This window comes from Eulemur rufifrons, chromosome 24 (genome assembly GCF_041146395.1).
Source record: "Eulemur rufifrons isolate Redbay chromosome 24, OSU_ERuf_1, whole genome shotgun sequence".
Classification (NCBI taxonomy): Eukaryota; Metazoa; Chordata; class Mammalia; order Primates; family Lemuridae; genus Eulemur; species Eulemur rufifrons.
This window is the reverse complement of record NC_091006.1, coordinates 5,210,336-5,234,751: the sequence shown is the minus strand read 5'-3', so window position 1 is coordinate 5,234,751 and position 24,416 is coordinate 5,210,336. Positions and strand designations below refer to the sequence as shown.

Sequence of the window (24,416 nt, the reverse complement as noted above, 5' to 3'; positions counted from 1 at the left end):
TAACCTAACCTTCTTAAACTAGAAAAAACAAATTAAACCCAAAGGCAACAGGAGGAACTGAAGTAATAAAGATTAGAGAGAGATGAAATAGAAAATAAAAAAACAATAAAGAAAATCAACAAAACCTAAAGTGGACTTTTTGAAAAGATCAACAAAATTGATAAACCTTTATATAGATTGACTAAGAAAAAAGGAAAAAGAGGCACAAATTACTAAAATCAGGAATGAAAATGGGGCTATTACTACCAATCTTATAGAAATAGACTAAAAGACAGTATGAAAAGTTATTCATCAAAAAATTAGATAACCTAGACAAAATGGACAAATTCCTAGAAACACACAAACAACCAAAACTGATTGAACAAGAAATAGAAAATATTGATAGACCTATAGCAAGTAAACAGACTGAATCAATAATCAAAACTTTCCAAATGCGAAAACCCCAGGACCACATGGCTTCAGTGGTGAAGTTTGCAAATCATATAAAGAATTAATAGAAATTCTTCTCAAACTTTTCCAAAAACAGAAGCAGCAACACTTTCTTACTCATTTTATGAGGCAATAGAATTACCATATAACCCTGCAACTCCAATTCTAGGTATATACCCTAAGGAACTGACAGCAGGTACTTAAATATAATATTGTACATGAATGTTCCTAGCAGCACTGTTCATATATGCCAAATGGAGCAAACAGCCCAAATGTCCATAAAGGATGAATGAAAGAACAAAATATGATATATACATATCATGGTATGTACTCAGAAATAAAAAGGAATGAAGTGCTGATACATGCTACAACATGGATGAACCATGAAAACATGCCAAGGGGAAAAAAAATAGACATAAGAGGTCACATATTATATAAATCCCAAAATATCCACAGTAGGTAAATCCATAGAAACAAAAGGCAAATTGAGGTGGTTGCCAGAGGCTGAAGAAAGGTAAACTTGGGGAGTGACTGTTTAATGGGCATAGGGTTTTCTGCTGTGGGAATGGGAATTTTTTTTGAATTTTGGTGGTTGCACAATTTTGTGAAAGTACTAAATGCTACTACATTGTATACTTTAAAATGATCAATATTATGTGAATTTCACCTGAATGAAAAGACACAAATAGATTTTAAGTTAAAGGATGGAAAAAAAAGTACCTTACAAATAGTAATCATAAGAGAGCTGCAGTGGCTGAATTAATATCAGACAAGAAATATCCTGAGAGCCAAAGAGGGATATTTCATCATGATAAAAGAGTCAATACATTAGGAAGAGATAACAATTATAAATAAATATGTATCTAACAAGGGAGTCCCAAAATATATGAAGCAAAATAAAACTGAAAGGAGAAATGGATAATTCAATAATGAAGTTGGCTATTTCAATATCCAATGTCAGTAATTAATAGAACTATGCAGAAAATCAGTATGAAGTGTATCTCAGTTGTAATTCAGTGTATCTGAATTAACTGAATCCAATCTCATCCCATCATTGAGTCTGTTTCCTTTTCTGAGCAAAGAATTTAATAGGAAATGAAAGATTAAAAGAGTCTGCATTGGCACAGGTTAGCACTAACTTGGATTTCCCATCAGGTTCTCACTTCTTGAGGTAAAAGAAGGATTGTGGGGAGTAAAGAAGGCCCTACCAAGTAGATTCTTTTGCTCTTGAGCAGGGCCTGTTAAAAGAGGGGCAGAGGCCGGGCGTGGTGGCTCACGCCTGTAATCCTAGCTCTCTGGGAGGCCGAGGCGGGTGGATTGCTCAAGGTCAGGAGTTCGAGACCAGCCTGAGCAAGAGTGAGACCCCGTCTCTACTAAAAATAGAAAGAAATTATATGGACAACTAAAAATATATATAGAAAAAATTAGCCGGGCATGGTGGCGCATGCCTGTAGTCCTAGCTACTTGGGAGGCTGAGGCAGGAGGATCATTTAAGCCCAGGAGTTTGAGGTTGCTGTGAGCTAGGCTGACGCCACGGCACTCACTCTAGCCCGGGCAACAGAGCGAGACTCTGTCTCAAAAAAAAAAAAAGAGGGGCAGAGAAAGTCTGGGATGTCCCAAAGCCTGGAGGGACAGAGAAAAGGTTCACTGCAGAGAGTAGTTGGTGGGGGTGGGGAGAGGAGGGAGCAAAACAAGTGTCTGAGAATCAGCTGGTGTGCTTATAGGAAAAAAATGCAATGTTCTAAATATTACTCAAAATCCAGATTCAATAAATGGACAAATTCCCAGAAAGACATAAACTACTGAAATTGATCAAGGAAGAATAGAAAATCTTAATAGACATATAACAAGTAAAGAAATTGAGTTAGTAATCAAAAAATTTCCCCAAAAGAAAAACCCAAGCCCAGATGGCTTCTCTGGTGAGATGTATCACATTTTAAAAGAAGAAATACCAACCTTGCACAAACTCAGAAAATAAAGAGCAGGGAATATTCAATTCATTCTATGAGGCCAGTTTTACCCTGATACCAGTGCTAGACAAAGACATCATAAGAAAAGAAAATAGATAACTATGATATTAAAATATTTCTGTTTAATAAAAATATAATAAATAAAATACAGAAGAGGATATCTGCAGAGTCTAAAACTGTCAGGGAGTTAATATCTACAAAACACAAGAAACATTTGCAAATTAACGAGAAAAAGCAATCCCAGTTGAAATATGAACACAAAGTACAAACAAGCAATTTACAAATAAAGTTCAAAAAGCTAATAAGTATTAACAGATACTCAAAATCACTGGCAATCAGAGAAATGCAAATTAACATTACAAAGAAATAGTATTTTATACCTTTTAGGCTGGTAACTATGAGAAGGCTACACAGTACTGTTTTCATGCAGATGTAGGTATAGGGAAATACAGCTCCACACTCACACAATACTGGTGGAAGTGTGGACTCGTGTAACCAATTTGGAGGGAAGTTGGCACTACTTAGTCAAGTAAAGTCATAACCTATGACCCAGAAATTCTATAGCCCAAGAAATTCTCAAAGTGGTCCATAAAGGACTTGTATGAAGATACTTCATTTCAGCTTTTCTTGTGTTGGTAATATGAGAGTCCATTCCTTCCCTGGAAGAGTAGGTAGGTAAAATATGGTCAATGCCCTGACATAAATGTTTACACAGTAACAGATGGATTGTGAAAACATTGTGGTTAGTGAAAAAGTTAAGAAGGAATAGAAGACTTATTTATGTAGGTAAAGTGTATACATGTAAAATATATGACTTTGTAAGAACATATTCAAGTATAAAGATAAAATTAATCATTTTGATATGTACAGTGGATGGCGAATGAGAGCAGGGTATGAGGTTGAAAACAGATCCGTAGAGTTCTTGCATGGATTAGCGATAAGTGAGTCTGTTTAACTCAAGTTCAAGTTCAGAAGGTAATTAAAATATATATAAACATTTATCTTCCCTGCATATTTCCTATGGAATCATGCATTTAATGTCAGTGTTCCTGCCTCTTTTCAGAACTTTGTTTTCCTCTAAGGTTTTTGTTTGTTTGTTTGTTTAATGGCTCTAGCAAGCACCTTCCAAAAAAAAAAGGTTAAATAGTAATGGTGATGACAGACATTCTTGTCTCTTTTCTTATCGAATAGAAATGTTTCTAGTTTTTCCCTATTAAGAAATGAACTGGCTTTTAAGGGTCAAAAACTTGTAATTTATTTTCCTCTGCAGTTTCTGTCACTACATTCCTGCAGTTACTCCCAGTAAGTAAGAACAGGTAACGATCCCTATTGAAGAGAGAGTGAATTTCAGTGTGGGATCAATATAGGGCAGCAAAAAAGGGAGAGGCAAGTCAGAGCCTCTCATTATAGACTTTGGGATATAGACTGGGAAGAACACAAACCTTGTCTAAAGAAATCCAAATGTTAAGGCTGTAGACTCAATGTCACTGGGAGAATGGATTCTCATCCCCGGTTTCACTTTTGAGAAACTCCAGCAAATACCCAGATGATTTAAATATTACCACGTCTGTTACCTACCCCTGTAACCTTAAATTTTTACATAGAAGAGTCTTAACATGACAGGATAGCTCATGTGATAATCATTAGAAAAGCTCAAACTCAAAACTGGATCATAGTGATAAGTTATTTTATCTACCTACTTTAGGACATAAACCATAGGTGTCTGCCATGCCAACAGTCCTCTTCTGGAGAAAGGAGTCCTAGCAGGTACAATTTGCATTTTTCTTTGGCTTTGCCTGTCATCAGCTCTAACCAACAGAATTACTCAACTCAGAAACCTATGTCATTTTTCATTCTCCTTTCTCTTACTACATTCAATCCTTCAGCAAGTTCTAACATTCCCCGCTTAATAAAAAGCATCTATGTCTCTCCATATCTACTACCAACACACTTATCTAGGCCACCATTATCTCTTCCTTGAATATCATAATCCCCTTCTTTTTTTAAAATTTCTCCCCACTTTTTAAATCTCCCTATTTCCAATCTTATATGATGATTTCATGCTTAAAGCATTCAAAAGAATAAGCCCTACTAAAGTTGTAAGGAATATATATCAATTAAAATTAGTAATCAAGTTTAAATGTTCATGAAAAATTGGTTTTCAATATCATTAGGTATAAAAACACAGTAAGCATCAAAGAAAACTAAAAAACAGTGAGTAATGGTGAATATCTTTCACCCCACATCAAAAGGCCTGTAGATGATGAAGAATTCATATCCAGTTTGAAGGATGTTGGTTGCTCTTTAGCATACCACCGTCCTCCCCCAGAAGGCAGAATTAAGGGTAATCTCAGTGGCAATCTGGGCATGTTTCTTGTGTGTCACCAAAAAGAAACTGACACTGCTATCATTTATTAACTACTTATTCTTTCATTAATCAAATATTTACTGATAGCTAACTATGTCCTAGCCATTGTGGTACATGCTTAAGACTGAACAACTATACAAAAAGACAAGGAGATCGGCAGAAGCAAAAAAAAAAAAAAAAAAAACACACACAAGGAGAAACCCCTTCTTTCCCAAACTTAAGTCTAGTTATAGTGAGGAAAAATTAAAATGCTACTATATATTTCATGCAAACAAAACAACCCCAACTAAACAAACAAAAAAGCATATTTCCTGCATACATAGGTAGAACTGTTTTTTTTTTTTTTTTACCAAATTGCTTTCACACAATGTGCAACTTAAAATTCTCTATTTCCATTTAATATATCATAAACTCTCATACCCTTCCTTTCATTCTAAATGCATAGTTATAAAATAGCTGCTCCACATGTAACACCATATCCACATTCCAGACAGAAAGGGGAAAAGGGCCACAAGAATACATGCCCACTGAGTCAGCCCCTTCCCATCCCCACATCTTTAAAAAACTGTTTGAGAAGCCCAATCTAAGAACTTTTGCTTACATCAACAGAGGAAGCCAAAACATGCAGAGTTCTGTTTATTTTTTTTTTCTGTTTGTTTTTCTTTATTTAAGCAGAGCACAGTGCTCTTCCAAATAAGATCAGGATTTTTACAGCAATAAAGAGGAGGGAATGGATACTGGATTAGCCACAGGTGGCAAAACAGTAAACAGTACCTAATATTTAAAATATTCTAAGGAACTTTCAATTTTGTTGGAAGTTAAACTATCACTTAAGTGAAAACATACGCTATATACAATATGCGTTTATGTATTTGTTCTGTATGCATATATGTGTATCTATATATGTACATATGTAAAACCAAAATACTCAGCATACAAGATAGACTGAACTATTCCCCATATTAATAAGAGAAAATTAGGAAAAGCAAGGAAGGAAGGTTATTTCCAAAGAGAAACAGTAGATTCCAGGTTACTTGATAGGTCTTTCTGGGCATTTGCCAAGAGAGAAAAAAAAATTGTATCTTGAAAAAATAAAGCATTTAAGGAACAAAGAGAAAATTCCAAGGCACCTTAAACATGGCTTTTAGATGTGACTGAGTTCCTCCTCCTCTGGGGATCTCTTTTGGAGGACAGAAATGGCAGACAACACACCTCTGAGGTCCAAATGACAAGGTCAGAGGTTACTCTGCCTGCCCCTCCCCCACCATGGTTGGCGCTTCCATGTCAATCTTAGTGTCACAGAAAAGTGCTCCTTTACTGTCAAGGTGCCGAGCTGTCTTGTGCTCCCACATATGACTATGTATGACATACATAGTCACAGACACACAGTCACGGTCTCCTCAAATCCACGCACACACAGTGCTGCAGTGACACATCTAACGTTGACAAGAACCCTCAGTAACAAGTACCCTCTCTCCATGCCCCACACGGTGCTGCACAGCCACACAGTCACAAAGCTCCGTATACCTGCACACAGAGGAACTCATGGTCACACACGATCATAATGACACATCCACCACAGGAATACAGTCACACCTACAGTCCCAGCTAACCCACACCCAAACACACAGCATTACACTCGGTCACAAATTAACAATCATAACACAAGGACTCAAGGACAGCTGCCTAATACTCCCCACATCTGCACACAAGGTGTCACACACATTCACAATCTCACACACACAACGCTAGGACATACAGCCACACAATCACACACGGTTGCACAACCGCCCTTAGCCCGTTACGCCTCAACAGACTTAGTACTCAGTCTCAATCCCCGCCCCGGTTATAGACTCCTCACCTCCGGCCTCCCCCGTATCGCGTCACTAGCAGTCGCCGAGGCGAACCGTTCGGGGACTAGCTCCTAGGTCCAGCACAGCGGTCCACAGAGCCGCCAGCCTCGCGGTTTTTGAGGAGCCGAGGACGCGACGCCCTGTGGGAAATGTAGTTCAGACCCACACCCGCGATGGACAAGATGGCGCCCGGCCCGAGTCCGGCCAAAGGGATTGTCCGCGATCCCCGAACCGCACCTGGGAGTCTCCGGGGGGTCCTGGCCTAGCATCGCACCGTGGCTCCTACATGAAGTCAGCCCAGCGTATTTGAGCTGATCTTATCGTGCTCTTTGGCACACCACTGCCCTCTCCTCCAGGCAGAGTAGACATAAGTAGAATGTTACAATAACTAAGTCTTGAGACTCGGCCTACTTACACTCCCGCCCCCACCAGGGAGACAGTCCCACAGCCTCTGGCGGAGGAAAGAAGTTCGCGCGAAAAGCTGACTCGAACCCTGAATCTTCTGGGAAGTGTAGTCCATAGTCAATGAGTGGCGTGGAGGACAGGCCGGGATCGGTTGATTCCGTCCAGTTCTGAGCCGGGACCTGGCAGAGCTCGGGAGACCTCTGGAAATGCTCGCCCGCTGAAAGACTGCGCAGGCGCAGACTCTCCGGCTCGCCATGGTCGTCTTTGTCTGCTGGTGAGTTTGGTTTCTGCGGTGTGGGGCTTTGGTTTGTGGGCCCGAACCCTGCCAGGGAGTCTGTAAGAGAGGATTCGTGGTGCCTGCGCCGGGGCTGTGGAGGCTGGAGGGGAGGAATCGCCTCTTGTGACGTGCGGTGTTTAGAGCTTGTGTGGATGGGAGCAGGGGTAGGTAGGAAACGAGTGGGCTCGCGGGTGGGTCGCCGAGGGTTGTGAGGGGTGATTGGGATTGTAGAGTTAGTGAGAAACTGGTTCTAAGTTTCTGAGGCTAGATGGGTGGCTTTGTGAGGAGTAACCTCTAAGCCTCACTTTCCTCATTTCTAAAATAATGATTATAAGGATGTGTTTTTCTGGAAAATAAGAAAGGGAAAAGGCTAAGGAATTGAGCGAATTAAAAGTGATTTTTATATAAAAGCAAACCTGTTGTGAAGTAGAAAACAAAATGAGCATTCTTTTTGTTTGTTTTTTGTTTTTGTTTCAGAGGAAAGAGTTCCGAAAAACTTGTTACTGGGTGCCTATACTCCCAGTAAGTATTGAGTTTTCTTAATATTTTGGAGAAACTTTGGTGGGGCTGTTTGGAGAAGTCCTGAACTAAGGAAAATAGCTTTAACGGTAGTTTCCACTAATACAGAAAGCACATAATTGGAAAGCTAATTGTCTTGCCTTTGGCGCAAAGAAATCAAGAAACTCCCTAGTTCATCAGTAAGAACAGCAGTCTGACTACTAATTTGACCGGGTTTTCCCCGCCCCAAATGCCCTTTGTAAATGTCGTGAAACAAATTTTCTTCTATCTACAAAGACACTTTCTTCAAGTATTGTGTCCCACTTATTCTTAACATATTTTTCAATAAAATCAAAAATTAAAGAATCAGGGTACAAAATATATGTCAGAAATATATGATTTTGATATATACAAAAAAATCTGTTAAAAGTTATAAGGAAGACAGGACTTATGTTTCTCCTTGTTCCTTAACTATTGGTGTTTCTAAGCTGGCCTTGAACATCTTTTCATCTCTAAGTACTCTATGGGCAATAACATTCCACTGCTATGGCTTTATCTGACACGTATGGTTAATAAATGTCTATTTCTATTGGAGACTCGTCCTGAGCTCTTGATGGTATATGCAACTGCCTAATGAACAGTCCGTCTGGAGGTTACATAGGAGCTTCAAGCTCTTTATGTCCAAAGTGTCATACTGATAGCTCCTTCCTAACATCTGCCTCCATCCAATCCCCCTTCTGTATAACTTGTTTCAGCAATTCACAGAACTGTCTAGCCAGGTTCTAAGGCTCTTATATTTTAGTAAGAGAAGAGCTTCTGAGCAAGTTTGACCCTTTCATGTGTCATACTCCATTACAACTTGGAAACCAAGGTTTCTTCATTACACACAATAAATGATAAATATATATATTTGCTGAATCAATAAATGAGCATACAGTTAGCCCTTTGTATCTGTGGGTTTTGCATCCATGAATTCAATAGCTGTGGATCAAAATTATTTTTAGGCCTACAATGGTTGCATCTGTACTGAACACGTACAGACTTTTCTTGTTGTCATTATTCCCTAAACAATACACTGTAGCAACTATTTACATAGCATTTACATGACATTAGGTATTATAAGTAGCTAGGGGTGATTTAAAGGATAGAGGAGGATGTGCATAGGTTATATGTGAATACTATGCCATTATGTATATGGGACTAGAGCACTTGCCGATTTTGGTATCCGCAGGGGTCCTGGAACTAATCCCCTGTGTATACCAAGGGAAGACTATAATTGTAGGACACTATTATATTTAATTTCTCCTACAGTAACATAATGTAGGTAAGATATATTAGTCCTCTAAAATTTTTAAGCACTCTGACCTATAAATACTATCAAAATAATTTCCTATATATTTTGTCCATATCAGTCAAGATCAGTTACTTTACATTTATGAGAAAAGTGTTGTTATGGGAAAAAAAGGTATTTAAAAATGTGACTTCAATCAGGAGCAAGAACACAAGTGACACCTGCTCAAAGGAACCTGTAACAAGTTGTGATTCTGGAGAACTCTGGCAACTTAGTGTCATAGCTTCTCTGTGTAACCTAAATTCTGAAAATAAGGTACCTTCTGTTTCTCATTTCTGAAATGTGTGGAGCTTGTAAATGGCATTATGGGTTTGGCTTGAAATGCTAAGTATGAATATTCTTTTTCTATTTGCTCACATGTATGTATAAGCCAAAGGGTCATCACTACTTCTTTTTCACAGGCCAGCATCTTGTGCATCCCCAGGAGCTGCACTTTCCTTACCCTTCAACAGCTCTTAGAGTCCTAAGGGCTCAGCCTGAATTCTGGGATGCTGCTTTGCCCCCCAACCATAATGTCCAAGTCCTATGTCACTTTTTCATTTACAAGCTTAAAGTCACCAGTTCAAACAAGAAGAGCAATGGATGATTGAGGAAGAGATGTGAAAGAAGGTTCTCACTAGGTGAGTAAGCAAAAACCTGGCAGGTATGAATGGGATAAAGGCTTATGGCAGTTATTGAGAGTTTGCAACCTCTAAATTTTCTTTTTTGTTTGTTTGTTTGTTTGTTTGAGATTTTTGTTACTAGCCCTTGTCTTTTGGAGTGATGCTAATTCTTCAGATACCTAAATGACATTTCCAGATATTCTTCCTGATTCTATGTTTTCCTTTTCTCAGATTCTAGAGGACTGGTTGCTTCTCCCACCTGTATTCTGGCTGCCAGGCTCTCTACCTCATTTGCAGCCTCAATTTTATGATTTTTATAGCCTTACTTTCATGTTTATTCTCTCTTTTACTAACATTCTCCATTTTTCACTTCTCCCTGTATGCCTAGACCCATTTCCTTAAGCATTCAGGCCTCCACAGATCTGTGACCTTCCAAAAACTAGCATGTAAATTATTTTTGTTAAAATATCATCTATGTATCTAATCTTTCTATTATGTATCAAACATGTAATCTTTCAAAGACTAACATGTAGATTCTTTTCTTTAAAAATTTAGCTTTCAATCATTTCTCACTCCTGCCATTGTTGTATACCTCAGAGTTGAATTTTACCCCCTTAGTCTTATTTCCTATCGTCTTACCTTCAGCCATCATAGTTCAACGCTTCCTCACCTCCTGCTTTTTAACAATATTGCAGGCTTGGGGATTAGTACTGACTTTTACTAGCTCACTTCCCCTGTTACTTTTAAAAAGAAATCATACTTAAAATTTAATGTATGTACTGGATAGACAATTAAAACAATAGGGTATGTCTCCTCATTCATGGCTCTCAGTTCTCTATTTCTGGTCACAAGAAGCAGCCACTATTAACAGTGTCTTCTGTATGCTTCTTAATGTTTTTATGAGTATATAAAAAGGCTTTCAGATAGAGCAGTGACATGATTTGACTGTGACAAGATTATTGTGGCTGCTGTGTTGAGAATTGTAAAGAGATAAAAGCAAAAGTAGCAAGACCAGTGAGGAGTCTATTAAATAATCCAGGCAAGACAGGATGTGGCTTAGGCGTTGGTTGTCCCAATGAGGATTGTGAGAAATAGCCAGATCCTGGGCATATTTTGAAGATAAAGCCAATAGTATATGAAGATATAATAGGTATGTGATCTGAGAGAAATAGGGAGCAACTGGGAGAATGAGGTTACTATTTAAAGAGATGAGAAGAATGTGGGAGGAATTGGTTTGGAAGCTAGAGCTAGAGTTTGGACCGGAGCAGGATGAATTAGATCCCTATTAGACATCCAAGTGGAGATGTTGAGTAGTCAGTAGGATATGTGAATCAGTTATTGAGGAGAGAGGTCTAAGCTGGTGATGAACATTTGTTAGACATCTCAGATACATGATATGGAAAGCAGCGAGATAGAGCTAAGAAGTGTACTAATCATGGTAAAGCTAAGTGATACAACAAACCTCCAAATGTACTAGTTTAATGTGCCGAGTACATTTGGAGGTTTGTTAACCTCTTGGTCATATAACAGTCATGTGGTGAGTAGTCCAGATTTGCATGGTTACTTTTGTCTTTGTCCTTTAAGGATCCAAATTTTCTCCCAGGTTGTCTCTTTATTATCTGGTTGTGGTCGTTGCTGGATCAACAATACTCGTTCCAGCCAGATGGAAGAGGAAGGAATTGGTGGTACTCTAGGACAGGGGGTCAGCAAACTTTTCTGTAAAGGGCCAGATAGTAAATATTTGAGCCATCGTAGGCTGTAGGATCTCTGTTACAACTACTCAACTCAGGCATTGTAGCATGAAAGTGTCATAGACAAGAAAGTGAATGGACGAGAAAATAAATGAACATGACTATGTTCCAGTGAAACTCTTCACAAAACGGATATGGCATGTAGTTTACCAACCCTTGTTCTAACAGGTCACTGTTTACAAAGAAACAGTTAAGATTTCCTTGCCAGTAGAATATTTTGATTTATATTTTGAAAATATTTTTTAAACCATGAGGTAAATCCTGTTGGAAGAACCATTTTACCTGGTATTCAGATGACGTTGCCCAACACTGTCATTTACAGTATGAAAAATTCAATTCTGATAAATATGTGTGAAGGATGTAGATGTAATACCTATAAAAATATGAGGGGCTTTAATTATAAAGGAGATGTAACTTTTTGTTTTCTTGTGGCTTGTTAGGATTATAGTAGCTTAAATATCGATTTGTTGTGCCTCATACTTTCTCAAGTTCAATGAATTTAAAAAGTAATTGGAAAATTTAAAATAAATAGTAATACTATTATCTATTAAAAGTTTATTAAATTTCACCTGTTAAGCCATCTATGCCTTGGGCTTAAGGGTAATGAAATACCTTGACAGTTGTCTCCATTTTTTTTTTTTTCTATGTTTATTTTTCTGTTTTCCTGTTTCAGTTTTTGGTCTTTTCTGGTTTAGGTTTTCATAGGTTATTTGCTAGGTTTTCATATTTATTTGCATGGGTTGAGTAGAATATTCCCTACAATCATTTTCTATCTATGGTTAATTACAAATAATCTTTTTTTTTTTTGCTTTATTCCTACTTAACTTTTTTCCCTAAAAATCAACTCATGAATTTATTATTGTTGCTCTTTTTCTGTAATAAATTATTTTTTATTTTTACTAGTTTTCTGTTTTATTGTTTACTTTTCCTCATTTAAATTATTTAGAGTGCTTAGTTTATTATTAATTCTTTTATAAATGATGTATATATTTATGCTAAAACTTCTTTTCCAAGCATTTTTTCAAATATGTTCCATAGGTTCTGACATACTTTGTTTTCATGAATTATATTTCTGAATATTTTGCAATTTGTTTTAATTTTGTCTTTGGCCAAAGGATTTGTTCAAACCAGTAGATTTTGAAATTCACAATGGAAAGGTTTTTAATTTTGTTTTGTAATTTCTGGTTTTTTTTTTTTTTTTTGTCAGAATATTTTGTCCTTTTCTACTTTGTGGAATCGGCCTACTATATTAGCTGATTTTGAGGATGTTCTTTGAACATTTAAAAAGGTGGTTCATTATCTATTTTCAAGATACAGAATAAACTGATTAATAAACTATGTTGTAAATTGGTATATACTTTTCTTTTATATATTTTTAAATATATTTTATGGATTTGATTTCATAGGTGAAGAGAGTGTTGTCTTCTCAGTTACTAATGTGTTGTTGTATCTTGGATTTCTCTAGTTTTTATAGATTATCTTTTTTATTCTGTATTTTGTTTATTTTCAGCATTTCTGATACATATTTTAGATACATATCTTGTATACAGGGCTGTCCAGAAAGTATCCAGCCATGTTAATATAATGAGAATGGTTACTTTCTGGTTGGATACTTTCCAGACAGCCCTCGCATATAGAGTTTAGGTGGGTTTTGCTATATCAGTAGTTGCTAAACTTAGGCATGCATCAAAATCATGTCAAATACAGATTACCTGGGTCCCATCTGCAAATTTACTGATTCAGGAGGTCTGGTGTGAGGCCTGAGAATTTGCCATATAAGGCTTTTCTTTTACTAGTTATGTTTATTCTAATTGTACTTACTGATATGAATATGATTCATATTGGTTCCTTTATCTAATTTTATGTATTCTGTTTTAAATTCTGCCTCATCTTTATATCTTTATTATCTTTATAGGCTCTTTGAATTTTTTTGTTTTGTTATATGTCTTTCCTTCTGAAAATTTGGGAAGTTTATATTTTTTCCACCTTCTTTTAGTTGCCTTTATATTAGTAATCTTTATGGTCTTGATCCTTGATTTCTTTAGACAATATCTATTTACTCCCCACTAGGGGTAATGGGGATATTGGTATATTTTCAGTTCCCTCTTCACTCCACTACACAATTGGTGATTGTGGTTATTATTCCAGCTTTAAATGTTACCAGTTGTATACTTCTTGCCTCCCTCTTTATATATGTGAAATTCTTTGCATTTTTGCCTTTGATCAGTCTATCAAGATTAAATATCCCTCATTTAACCCTGACCTTCATTTTTAAAAAAATATCTAGCCCAATCTCTCCAACCTCTGAGCTCCCATCTCATATCACAGCATCCAGGGCAACTTGGATCCTAAGTGTGTACTATCTTATATTTGTATTTTTAATTATGATGTCTCAGACATACTTTGAAGCTCATTGAGAGAAAAGCCAATATTTTGTCCTTGTCTGCAATCTTGAACACAAACAAGGCAATCATTAAATAATTCGTGATTGTTGTAGAGCTACAGTATGGGAGGATTTACTTTTTCAGCTTTATTGAGGTATAATTTACTTGAAAGTACCCGTTAGTTATATTGGAAAATAGCTCTGTATCTTGATTTTGGTGTTGGTTGTGTGAGTATATATAATTAGCAAAATTCATCAAATATAAAGAGCTGTTTTCCAAAGTAGTTATGCCATTTTTCGTTGTCACTAGCAATGTATGAGAGAGTTATGGTTGCTTCAAACTCTCACACATGGGTCCTTTTAACTTCAGCCATTTTAATCTCTTTGGGTTTTAATATGCATTTTACTAATTACTAGTCAGAGAGAGGGTCTCGCTCTGTCACTCAGGCTGGAGTGCAGTGGCCTGATTAGAGCTCATTATAACCTCAAACTCCTGGACTCAAGTGATCCTCCTAAGTCTCCAGAGTAGGTAGGACTACAGGCACGAGCCTCCGTGCCTAGCTAGTTTTTTATTTTTCATAGAGATGAGGTCTCTTTATATTGCCAAGGCTAGTCTTGAACTCCTGGCCTCAAACAGTCCTCCCTTGGCCTCCCAAAGTGCTGGGATTATGGGCATGAGCCACTACACCTGGCCATGATGAACAACTTTTAACGTGCTCAATGGCCATTCATATATAGGTTGAGCATCCCTAATCTGTAAATTCAAAATATGAAATGCTCCAAAATTTGAAACTTTTTGAGTGCTGACATGACACCACATGTGGAAAATTCTATATCTGACCTTATGTGACGAGCCACATATATTATTAAAAATATTGTATAAAATTACTGTCAGACTATATGTGTAAAGTATATGTGAAACATAAATGAATGTCATGTTTAGGCTTGGTTTCCATACCCAAGATATCTCATTATGTATATGGAGATATTCCAAAATTCAAGAAAATCAAAAATCTAAAATACTTCTGGTCCTAGGTATTTCAGATAAGGGATACTCAACATGTATCTTATTTTGTGAGTGTCTATTCCAGTCATTTGGCCATTTTAAAAATTAGATTATTCATCTTTTTATTATTGAGTTTAAGAGTTCTGTATACATTTTGGATACAAGCCCTTTATCAGTTTCTCTCAGTCTTTGGCTTATCTTTTGTTTTCTTAACTATATTTTTGAAGAGGATTTGTTTTTACTTTTGATGAAGTCTACTTTATATTTTTTTCTTTTGTGTTAATAGTTTTAGTGCTTTACGTCTGTGATTCATTTTGAGTGAAATTTTGTTTATATTATGCAGATGGGTTGGGGCATTTTTTTAAAATTATGGAAGTATAGCATTGATATGAGTGACGGTATATTACCAGAGTCACTTTTTGCATTGATTTATAAGAAAATGAGGGTAAAATTCTGAGAGAGATAGATCAGGATAATATTGAATGTTTCTAGCTAGTGGATGGAAAAGAAATGTTTTAGAGAGAAAGAAAAGGGCTCTTAACAAGAGAAGACCTTGGGTACCAGTACATTGGGCATAATGAAAGTAGACAAATAAATGAAAACTGAACTTGATGGTAGTGACAGTTTTCATAATCCAGAAATGATAGTACCAATAATTAAAACACTGCAATAAATCAGATTTGGAAGCAAAGATGGCTGGGTTTTTTCGCCTATCTTCTTTTTGTTTCGTCATTAAATAAGTGTATGCTATGTTCTTTAGCCCATATGAGACTCAGTTGCAACTAGATAAAAGGTCAGAGGACTGTCTACAGTTATTTTACTGCTCTAAATTGGTTTAAGTCAAAAGGCCCAATTCTTTTTTTTTTTTTTTTTTGTTGAGACAGAGTCTCACTTTGTTGCCCAGGCTAGAGTGAGTGCCGTGGCGTCAGCTTAGCTCACAGCAACCTCAGACTCCTGGGCTTAAGCGATCCTACTGCCTCAGCCTCCCAAGTAGCTGGGACTACAGGCATGCACCACTATGCCCGGCTAATTTTTTCTATATAGATTTTTAGTTGTCCATATAATGTCTTTCTATTTTTAGTAGAGACGGGGTCTCGCTCAGGCTGGTCTCGAACTCCTGACCTTGAGCAATCCACCCGCCTCGGCCTCCCAGAGTGCTAGGATTACAGGCGTGAGCCACCGCGCCCAGAAAAGGCCCAATTCTTAAAGGTTGATTCTATAGGTGAATAGAAGCTTTTAAAAGTCAAATAGGATTTCAGCTATGCTTGTTCCCTCTTTCCTTACCCTCAATTCCTACTCCACAAAGCCAAACACTGTCAACTCACTTAACTGTCTGCCAGTGTTTATTCTCATATTTTATACAGGTATTTCACCAATTTTTTGATTTATCAATTTTAGACATTGTCAACATGCTGATATAAAAGATGGGGTCCAGAAATATCATCTCCACTACCCATACTTCCCTTCCTGCTTTCTGATACTAGTTATATCACTGCTTTTTTTATTATATCATTTGTCAGCATTTATATAACATTGTAAGTGTCGTTGACTTGTAAACCAAATGATCTATGATTCTGTTTGGTTTCTTGTATAACTTTTGCCTTTCTTTGAGTTAATATTTGCCTCCTTTTGTTTGCTTAGTTTTCTATTTATGTGTTGTGATTCTTCCCAAACTCTCAAACAGAACTATAAAACTTCAAAGTCTTGGTTGGAAATAATTTGGGATCAGGATTATCCCTTGTCTTGCAGTCTTGGTGTCTTTTTGATGTGATAAATCTTTTTTATTTCTCCTTACATAATAAATATATTTTTTTAAACATTTAGGATCCTCTTTTTATTCCTAGCTGAAATTTCACAATGATGTGCTTTAGCAGGGATCTTCTTAAATGGAATGTTCTTTGTACTCAATGGGCCTGTTAAGTATGTAGACTCGTGATTTATAATTCTGGGAATTTTTCTTGTATTAGTTCTCTGAAAATTTCCTGCATTGATTTTTCTTCATACTTTCTTTGGATCTCCTTTAGTAGATGTTGAATCAATCTCCCGGATTCTTCCACTAATCCACTAATTTTCCAGTCATTGCTCTTTTTCTTTATTTCTTTCTCCTTTCCTTCCTTCCATTCTTCCTTTTTTATTCTGATTTTTTAGACTTTTGTTCCACAACATACTGAATTTTAAATTTTTATCATATTATTTCCAGAAGCACTTCTTTATAGAACCCTGTTAATATTTCATTGCCATAATAATCTTTTCTTGGCTTTCTGTGACATTAATTATAGTGTTACAGGTCCATGTTCTTCTGTTCTTTGCCTTGAATTATCCTGTTTGTTTTGATCTGTCTTTGATGTTAGGGCTTTCATAAAATGTGTTTGTGATCATTAGCTCTACATTAATATTTAATATTGAGATACTAGAAAGATTCTTATAATCTCTGTGTACATGGGTGGGACTTGTAAAATAGTGGTTATCACTGTGTAGCAATCAGTTAGGAATATAGGTGTTTCTTTTGTATGATTCCGTATGTTAGTATCTGTAGGTGTTCTCATGGTCTTCTCATTTTTTCAGAAAAGAATCCTTCCATCATCTGACACCTGGCAACCACCAACATTTTTGGAGTTTAACAGTGGAAAGGGTTTGGGCCCCTACTATGTATAAACTTTTACTCATTCTTTTCTTTTTATTATGGTCCTGTCATTTACTTTGCCTGTCGTCATTACATTTGGAGCCTCTCAGTTTTAGTTTGTCTGGATAGTAACTTTCCATTTCCATTAAGAGAGTTGGGGACAGCAGCTGCTCCTTTTATAATCATTTTATAAGCCCCATCTTCCACTCTTGCCTGGTCTCTCCAGTTAGAGAGCCTCTCTGAAAACTTGTGTGTTACAAATGACCTTGTTTCTAGCTGGCATCCTCATCTGCTCACTTTTTATTTAAGCTACTCAGTTCTGCTATTAACTTACTGTCCTCTATTTGCTTTCCTTCCAAATTTCCCAATGCTTTTTGTCCAGTGGTATCTCCTTAGCCTTTTAGTTTTTATGAGTATGTGCTTCTCTTAACCCTTTTACTGTCATTTTAATGGAGTTTCAGGAAGACATAAGAATAAATACCTTATTTAAATTTTTCTGTTCATTTTCTTTTTGTCCCATCACCCTAGGCTCTTTAAATCTTATGTGTTTGTCCTTTCATCCTGTTTCTTGCCTATTCTTTATGTTTTCTGTTATTTAACTGATTTATGAAGTGTGCATAGTTACATTTATAAGCAGTAAAAAGGTGGCTCACACCTGTAATCTCAGCACTTTGGGAGGTCAAGGTGGGAGGATTGCTCGAGGTGAAGAATTCAAGACCAACATGGGCGATACAGTGCAACATCACCTCTACAAAAAATTTGAAAAAAATTAGCCAGGAGAATTGGCTTGCATCTGTAGTCACAGCTACTTAGGAGGCTGAGGAGGGACTTAAGGATGATCACTTGAGCCATGGAAGGTAAGGTTGCAGTTAGCTGTGATCATGCCACTGCACTCCAGCCTGGGCGATAGGGGAAGACCTTGTCTGAAGAAAAAAAAAAAAAGAAAAAACACTAAAAACTACATATACCTATGAATGTTAATTATATTTGAACTTTGGGGTTTTTTGCCTTTTGTGTGTGTATGTGTGAGAGAGAGAGAGAGATGGAGTCTCACTCTGTCACCTAGGCTAGAGTGCACTGGTGCAATAATAGCTCACTGCAGCCTATATTTCCCAGGCTCAAGGGATCCTCCCAACTCAGCCTCCTGATTAGCTGGGACTGCGGGTGCATGCTACCACAACCGGCTAATTTAAAAAAAAATTTTTTTTAGAGATGGGAGGGTCTCACTTTGTTGCCTGGGCTATAAGCTTTCTTTTATACTGAGAGATTAGGCTTGAATAAAGACTCTATTTTACAGTATCTCACTTCTGAAATTTTATTAACAATAGTGGGAAAATTCACAGATATTAGTGCTATTATGTTAATGATAATGATAAGCTAATTTATTGGATGCTTACTACATGCCAGACACTAAATATTGTACACTTATTAACTCTTTTTCAATGATGATTTCTTTGTACTTTCTTTTAGAAGCCTGGGAAGTTTATAAACAGATAAAGACACAACATGAAAGACTTGTGAGTTAAGTCTCATCTTCCTCGGTGAAAATACAGAGAAACTCAGAAAATCTAGGAAACAGTAAAGTATTTCTTCTGAACACAGTCATTGATTCTTCAAGATTGTACTTCTCTGTATAGGACTCAGTTTAAAAGAGTTTGCAACATAATTTATACTCATACATAATTTATACTTAAATATGAGAGAAGCAGTGTAGGAAAGAACCCTTAAGAATATAAAGAGAATGCTATATTTCATCCCTTTTTGTAATTGTCTCATCTCAGGGTAATCAACATGAGAAGTGTTTCATCATAAATTTAACTTCTTTAGATTCCTGAGAATTAATATTGAAAAGAAACTATATGAATTTATTGAGTATGGAAAAGCTTTCATCCTTTTTACATCTCAATAGATACTAGGGAAATCTCCCAGGAGAAAAATCTGTGTGCATGATAGGAATGTTGGAAAGCCTTTAGCATGAATCACATCTCCTTCAGCATGATCAGATTCATACTGAATAGAAACCTTATGAATGTAATGAATGTAGAAAAACCTTTAGCCTGAAACAAAACTTCACAGAGCATAAGAAAATGCATACCGGCGAGAAATTACATGAATGTACTGAATGTGGTAAAGTGTTCACTCGAGTCTCATCCCTTACTCTCCATTTGAGAAGTCACACAGGCAAGAAATTGCATAAATGTAATAAAAAATGTGGAAAAGCCTTCAGCCAGAAGGGAAGCTTCCTTTCTCATCAGAAACATCATACTGGAGAGAAACCTTATGAATGTGAGAAAGCTTCTATTCAGATGCCAACCCCCAATAAGCACCAGAATAATCATACAGGAAACAAACCTTACGCATGTAAGGAATGTGGGAAGGCCTTTAATGGCAAATCATATCTCACTGAGCATGAGAAAATTCATACTGGAGAGAAACCATTTGAATGTAATCAATGTGGAAGAGCCTTCAGCCAGAAGCAATACCTCATTAAACATCAGAACATCCATAGTGGAAAGAAACCTTTTAAATGTAATGAGTGTGGAAAAGCCTTTAGCCAGAAGGAAAACCTCATTATCCATCAGAGAATCCATACTGGAGAGAAACCTTATGAATGTAAAGGGTGTGGGAAAGCTTTTATTCAGAAGTCAAGCCTCATTAGACACCAGAGAAGTCATACTGGAGAGAAACCCTATACGTGTAAGGAATGTGGAAAAGCCTTCAGTGGTAAATCAAATCTCACTGAGCATGAGAAAATTCATATTGGAGAGAAACCCTATAAATGTAATGAATGTGGAACAATCTTCAGGCAGAAACAATACCTCATTAAACATCACAACATTCATACAGGAGAGAAACCCTATGAATGTAATAAATGTGGAAAAGCCTTTTCTCGGATCACATCACTTATTGTACATGTGAGAATTCATACAGGTGACAAGCCTTATGAATGTAAGGTATGTGGGAAAGCCTTCTGTCAAAGCTCATCTCTTACTGTGCACATGAGAAGCCATACAGGTGAAAAACCCTATGGTTGTAATGAATGTGGGAAAGCCTTTTCTCAGTTCTCAACTCTTGCTCTGCATATGAGAATCCATACTGGTGAAAAACCTTATCAGTGTAGTGAATGTGGGAAAGCTTTCAGCCAAAAGTCACATCATATTAGACACCAGAGAATTCATACTCATTAAAGCTCTATGAATGCCTTGGATTTAGGAAAACCTTCAGCACAATTTATACTTAATAGTATTTAAAAAAATTCATTTTACATTAAAGCGACATCAATGTGGGAGATCTTTCAGCAGCAATTCAAAACTTAAAATACTGTGTGTTCAATAAGTATCATAGTATAATGAAATCCTGTAACCCAAACTCCCACCACAAACATGGAAACTAAGTAGCTTGTTCCTGGAAGGCCTACCAGGTGCATTAAGAAAAGAGATACAAGAGGTATAGGATTTGAAATTAAGAGACAAAATTATTGTTCTATGTTTTGATACATGTATGATTTGTAAAACTATAATCATCAAAATTGTTGAAGCAATCATAGACAATTGAGATTATGACAGAATACTGAATCCAGAAATATATGCATAAATTTATGGGGAATTGGTAATTGATAGAGGTGGTATCCCAGATTGGTGGGGAAATCATGGATAATTTAAAAAATGGTCTCAGGGTAATTGACTCCTTATATGGAAAAGTAATATTAATAGATTTCTACCATAATACTTTCAAAAATTTATTTCTTAAGAATTCCAAAAGTACTGAAGACTAAAATGCAAAAAAGGAAAACTTTATAAGAGCTTTATAAGAGAATGTTTTTAAAACAATGGGTAGAAGGCCGGGCGCGGTGGCTCACGCCTGTAATCCTAGCACTCTGGGAGGCCGAGGCGGGTGGATCGCTCAAGGTCAGGAGTTCGAGACCACCCTGAGCAAGAGCGAGACCCCGTCTCTACTAAAAAATAGAAAGACATTATATGGACAACTAAAAAATCTATATAGAAAAAATTAGCCGGGCATAGTGGCGCATGCCTGTAGTCCCAGCTACTCGGGAGGCTGAGGCAGAAGGATTGCTTGAGCCCAGGAGTCTGAGGTTGCTGTGAGCTAAGCTGACGCCACGGCACTCACTCTAGCCTGGGCAACAAAGTGAGACTCTGTCTCAACAAAAAAAAAATAAAATAAAATAAAATAAAATAAAACAATGGGTAGGAAAGAATTTCTAAAACATTCCAGAATACCCAGAGATTCCACTCTTGAGTACAGTAGTGCCACCTTTTCTGTGGGGATATATTCTAAGACCCCTGAAACCTGGATAGTACTGAACCTTATATATACTTTGTTTTTTTCCTGTAAAGTTCAGTTTGCAAATTAGATACAATAACAGATTAAAAACAATACTAATAGAACAATCTTAACTATATACTGTAATGAAAGTTCTGTGAATCTGGTCTCAAAATACCTTATTGTGCTGTACTTACCTATTTTTGGATTGCAGTTGACCAGGGGTAACTGAAACTATGGAAAGTGAAGCCACGGATGAGGTGGGGGGCGGGGGGGACTATTGTATATATACATATACCCAAGAAACTGACACATGTATACAGGGAATCACATACTAGTCTTTAGCTGTGTAATTCATTGCAGCATGAGTTATAGTAGCCAAAAGTTGGGACACAGATGCCTGTCACTTGTGAAATAGATGAATAAAATATGGTATAGTAGCAGTAGAACACTCTAGAAGTACAACAAATTAAGTCTATATGTATTAAAAGAGAAAGATACAAGAAATCATGTAGAGTGAAGAAAAATGAAGTGATGAACATATTGTAATGATATCTATGTTAATTTGTATAAAATCAACACTAACCAACCCTAATACCAAACATTGCTTATGGATAAATTTTTATGTAAAACTGTGAAGAACGGGTTAGAAAGATACAGTTCCCAAAAGTGGTGCTGCTAGGAAGAAGGGGGGGGGGTAGAAGGGAAATGTGACCCAACATGGTAATTAAAGCATACTTCAGTTTTGTATCTAAATATCAATTTCTCATTCAAAAGAAATAAACATCGCAAGTAAATGTAAAAAATATTAATTCTGGCTTGTAGTAATATATGAAAAATAAGAAGGCACATATAGGAGTAAGGAAGCTATACACAAAATACATATTATAATGGACTTACATTCCCAGTCAGATGCTAATATCTTACAGAAAATATTTCTAGGCCAGGTGTGGTGGCTCATGCCTGTAATCCTAGCACTCTGGAGGCCAAGGCGGGAGGATCGTTTGAGCTCAGGAGTTCAAGGCCAGCCTGAGCAAAAGCGAGACCCCCATCTCTACTAAAAATAGAAAGCAATTAGCTGGACAACTAAAAATATATAGACAAAATTAGCCAGGTATGGTGGCGCATGCCTGTAGTCAAAGCTACCTGGAAGGCTGAGGCAGTAGGATTGCTTGAGCCTGGGAGTTTGAGGTTGCTGTGAGCTCGGCTGATGCCATGGCACTCCAGCCTGGGCAACAGAGTGAGACTCTGTCTCCAAAAAAAAGAAAAAAAATTTCTAAAATTATATCTTTTTTTTTTTTTTTTTTTTTTTGAGACAGAGTCTCACTTTGTTGCCCAGGCTAGAGTGAGTGCCGTGGCGTCAGCTTAGCTCACAGCAACCTCAGACTCCTCGGCTTAAGCGATCCTACTGCCTCAGCCTCCCAAGTAGCTGGGACTACAGGCATGCGCCACTATGCCCGGCTAATTTTTTTTTTTATATAGATTTTTAGTTGTCCATATAATGTCTTTCTATTTTTAGTAGAGACAGGGTCTCGCTCAGGCTGGTCTCGAACTCCTGACCTTGAGCGATCCACCCGCCTCGGCCTCCCAGAGTGCTAGGATTACAGGCGTGAGCCACCGCGCCCGGCCTAAAATTATATCTTTACTTTAAAATATGAAGTAATTTTTAATTGGTTGGCAACTTAACAAATGCAATTAGTTATATTTATTTTTGTGTGTCACATTACTGATCTGTGCATACTCAAAAGTTATAGCATGATTTGCAACAGGTTGGTTGGGTAACATACACTTAAGGATCATATCATTAAATAATACATGCACATACTTGGAGAGAATTAGTTTTTAATGAAACCTTTATCAGAAATTTTAATACTCTGCATAACCAGTATTGGCACTAGAAATTAGACTTTTTTTACAGAGAGAGATAAGAGTCTCACTCTATTGCCCAGGCTGGAGTTAAGTGGTGTGATCATGGCTCATTGCAGCCTCAAACTCCTGGCTCAAGCAATCCTCCTCCAGCCCCCCAAGTAGCTGGGGCTACAGGCATGTGCCACCACACCTGGCTAATTAAAAAAAAAAAAAAATTATAGAGATGGGGTCTCACTATGTTGCCCAGGCTGGTCTCAACCTGGCCTTAAGCATCCCTCCCACCTCAGCCTCCCAAACTGCTTGGATTAGAGGCATGAGCTACCATGCCCAGTCAGAAATTAGACATTTTAAAAATGAAACCACGTCATCCTTAAATTTTTTTAATAAGCCATTGAAGAAAACATCAACTTCTGGATTTCAGCTTCAATTTTAACCTGCAGAGTAATTTTCTCTATTCTCAGACATACCCAATCAATCCCCACCTCCCTTGTTTGTTCACTTGGGGAAACTAGTTATAAAATGGGAGATCTCAGACCTAAATAGTATTCTGTTACTTGGAGCAAATCTTTGTGAGAATGTTTATTTGATTTCTTTGCATAATAACTTGATATCGAGAAAGCTGTTAATGCTTTTTTTGAATAGTGATAAAGATGAGTATACGGCCTTTCAATCTTAGACATTTTAAATATATTAATTTCTTGCAAACTCAAAATAACAAAATGCTAATATAATTATAACACTGCTTATTAT

At 36.9% G+C, this 24,416-nt stretch overlaps 1 protein-coding gene and 1 long non-coding RNA gene across 2 annotated transcripts; both read left to right on the top strand.

The window, feature by feature from the left end:
* The first annotated feature begins 6,560 nt into the window (after nucleotides 1–6,560).
* Nucleotides 6,561–19,089, top strand: LOC138374136 (uncharacterized). Its single transcript, XR_011231371.1, has 4 exons — nucleotides 6,561–7,299; nucleotides 7,780–7,824; nucleotides 9,553–9,771; nucleotides 18,987–19,089. It is a non-coding gene; the product is annotated as an uncharacterized lncRNA (long non-coding RNA).
* A 314-nt stretch (nucleotides 19,090–19,403) lies between these two features.
* ZNF260 (zinc finger protein 260) lies at nucleotides 19,404–20,983 on the top strand. The gene has a single exon (XM_069456811.1). The coding sequence runs from the start codon at nucleotides 19,604–19,606 to the stop codon at nucleotides 20,702–20,704; it is 1,101 nt and encodes a 366-aa protein (XP_069312912.1). The 5' UTR covers nucleotides 19,404–19,603; the 3' UTR covers nucleotides 20,705–20,983.
* The last annotated feature ends 3,433 nt before the right edge of the window (nucleotides 20,984–24,416 follow it).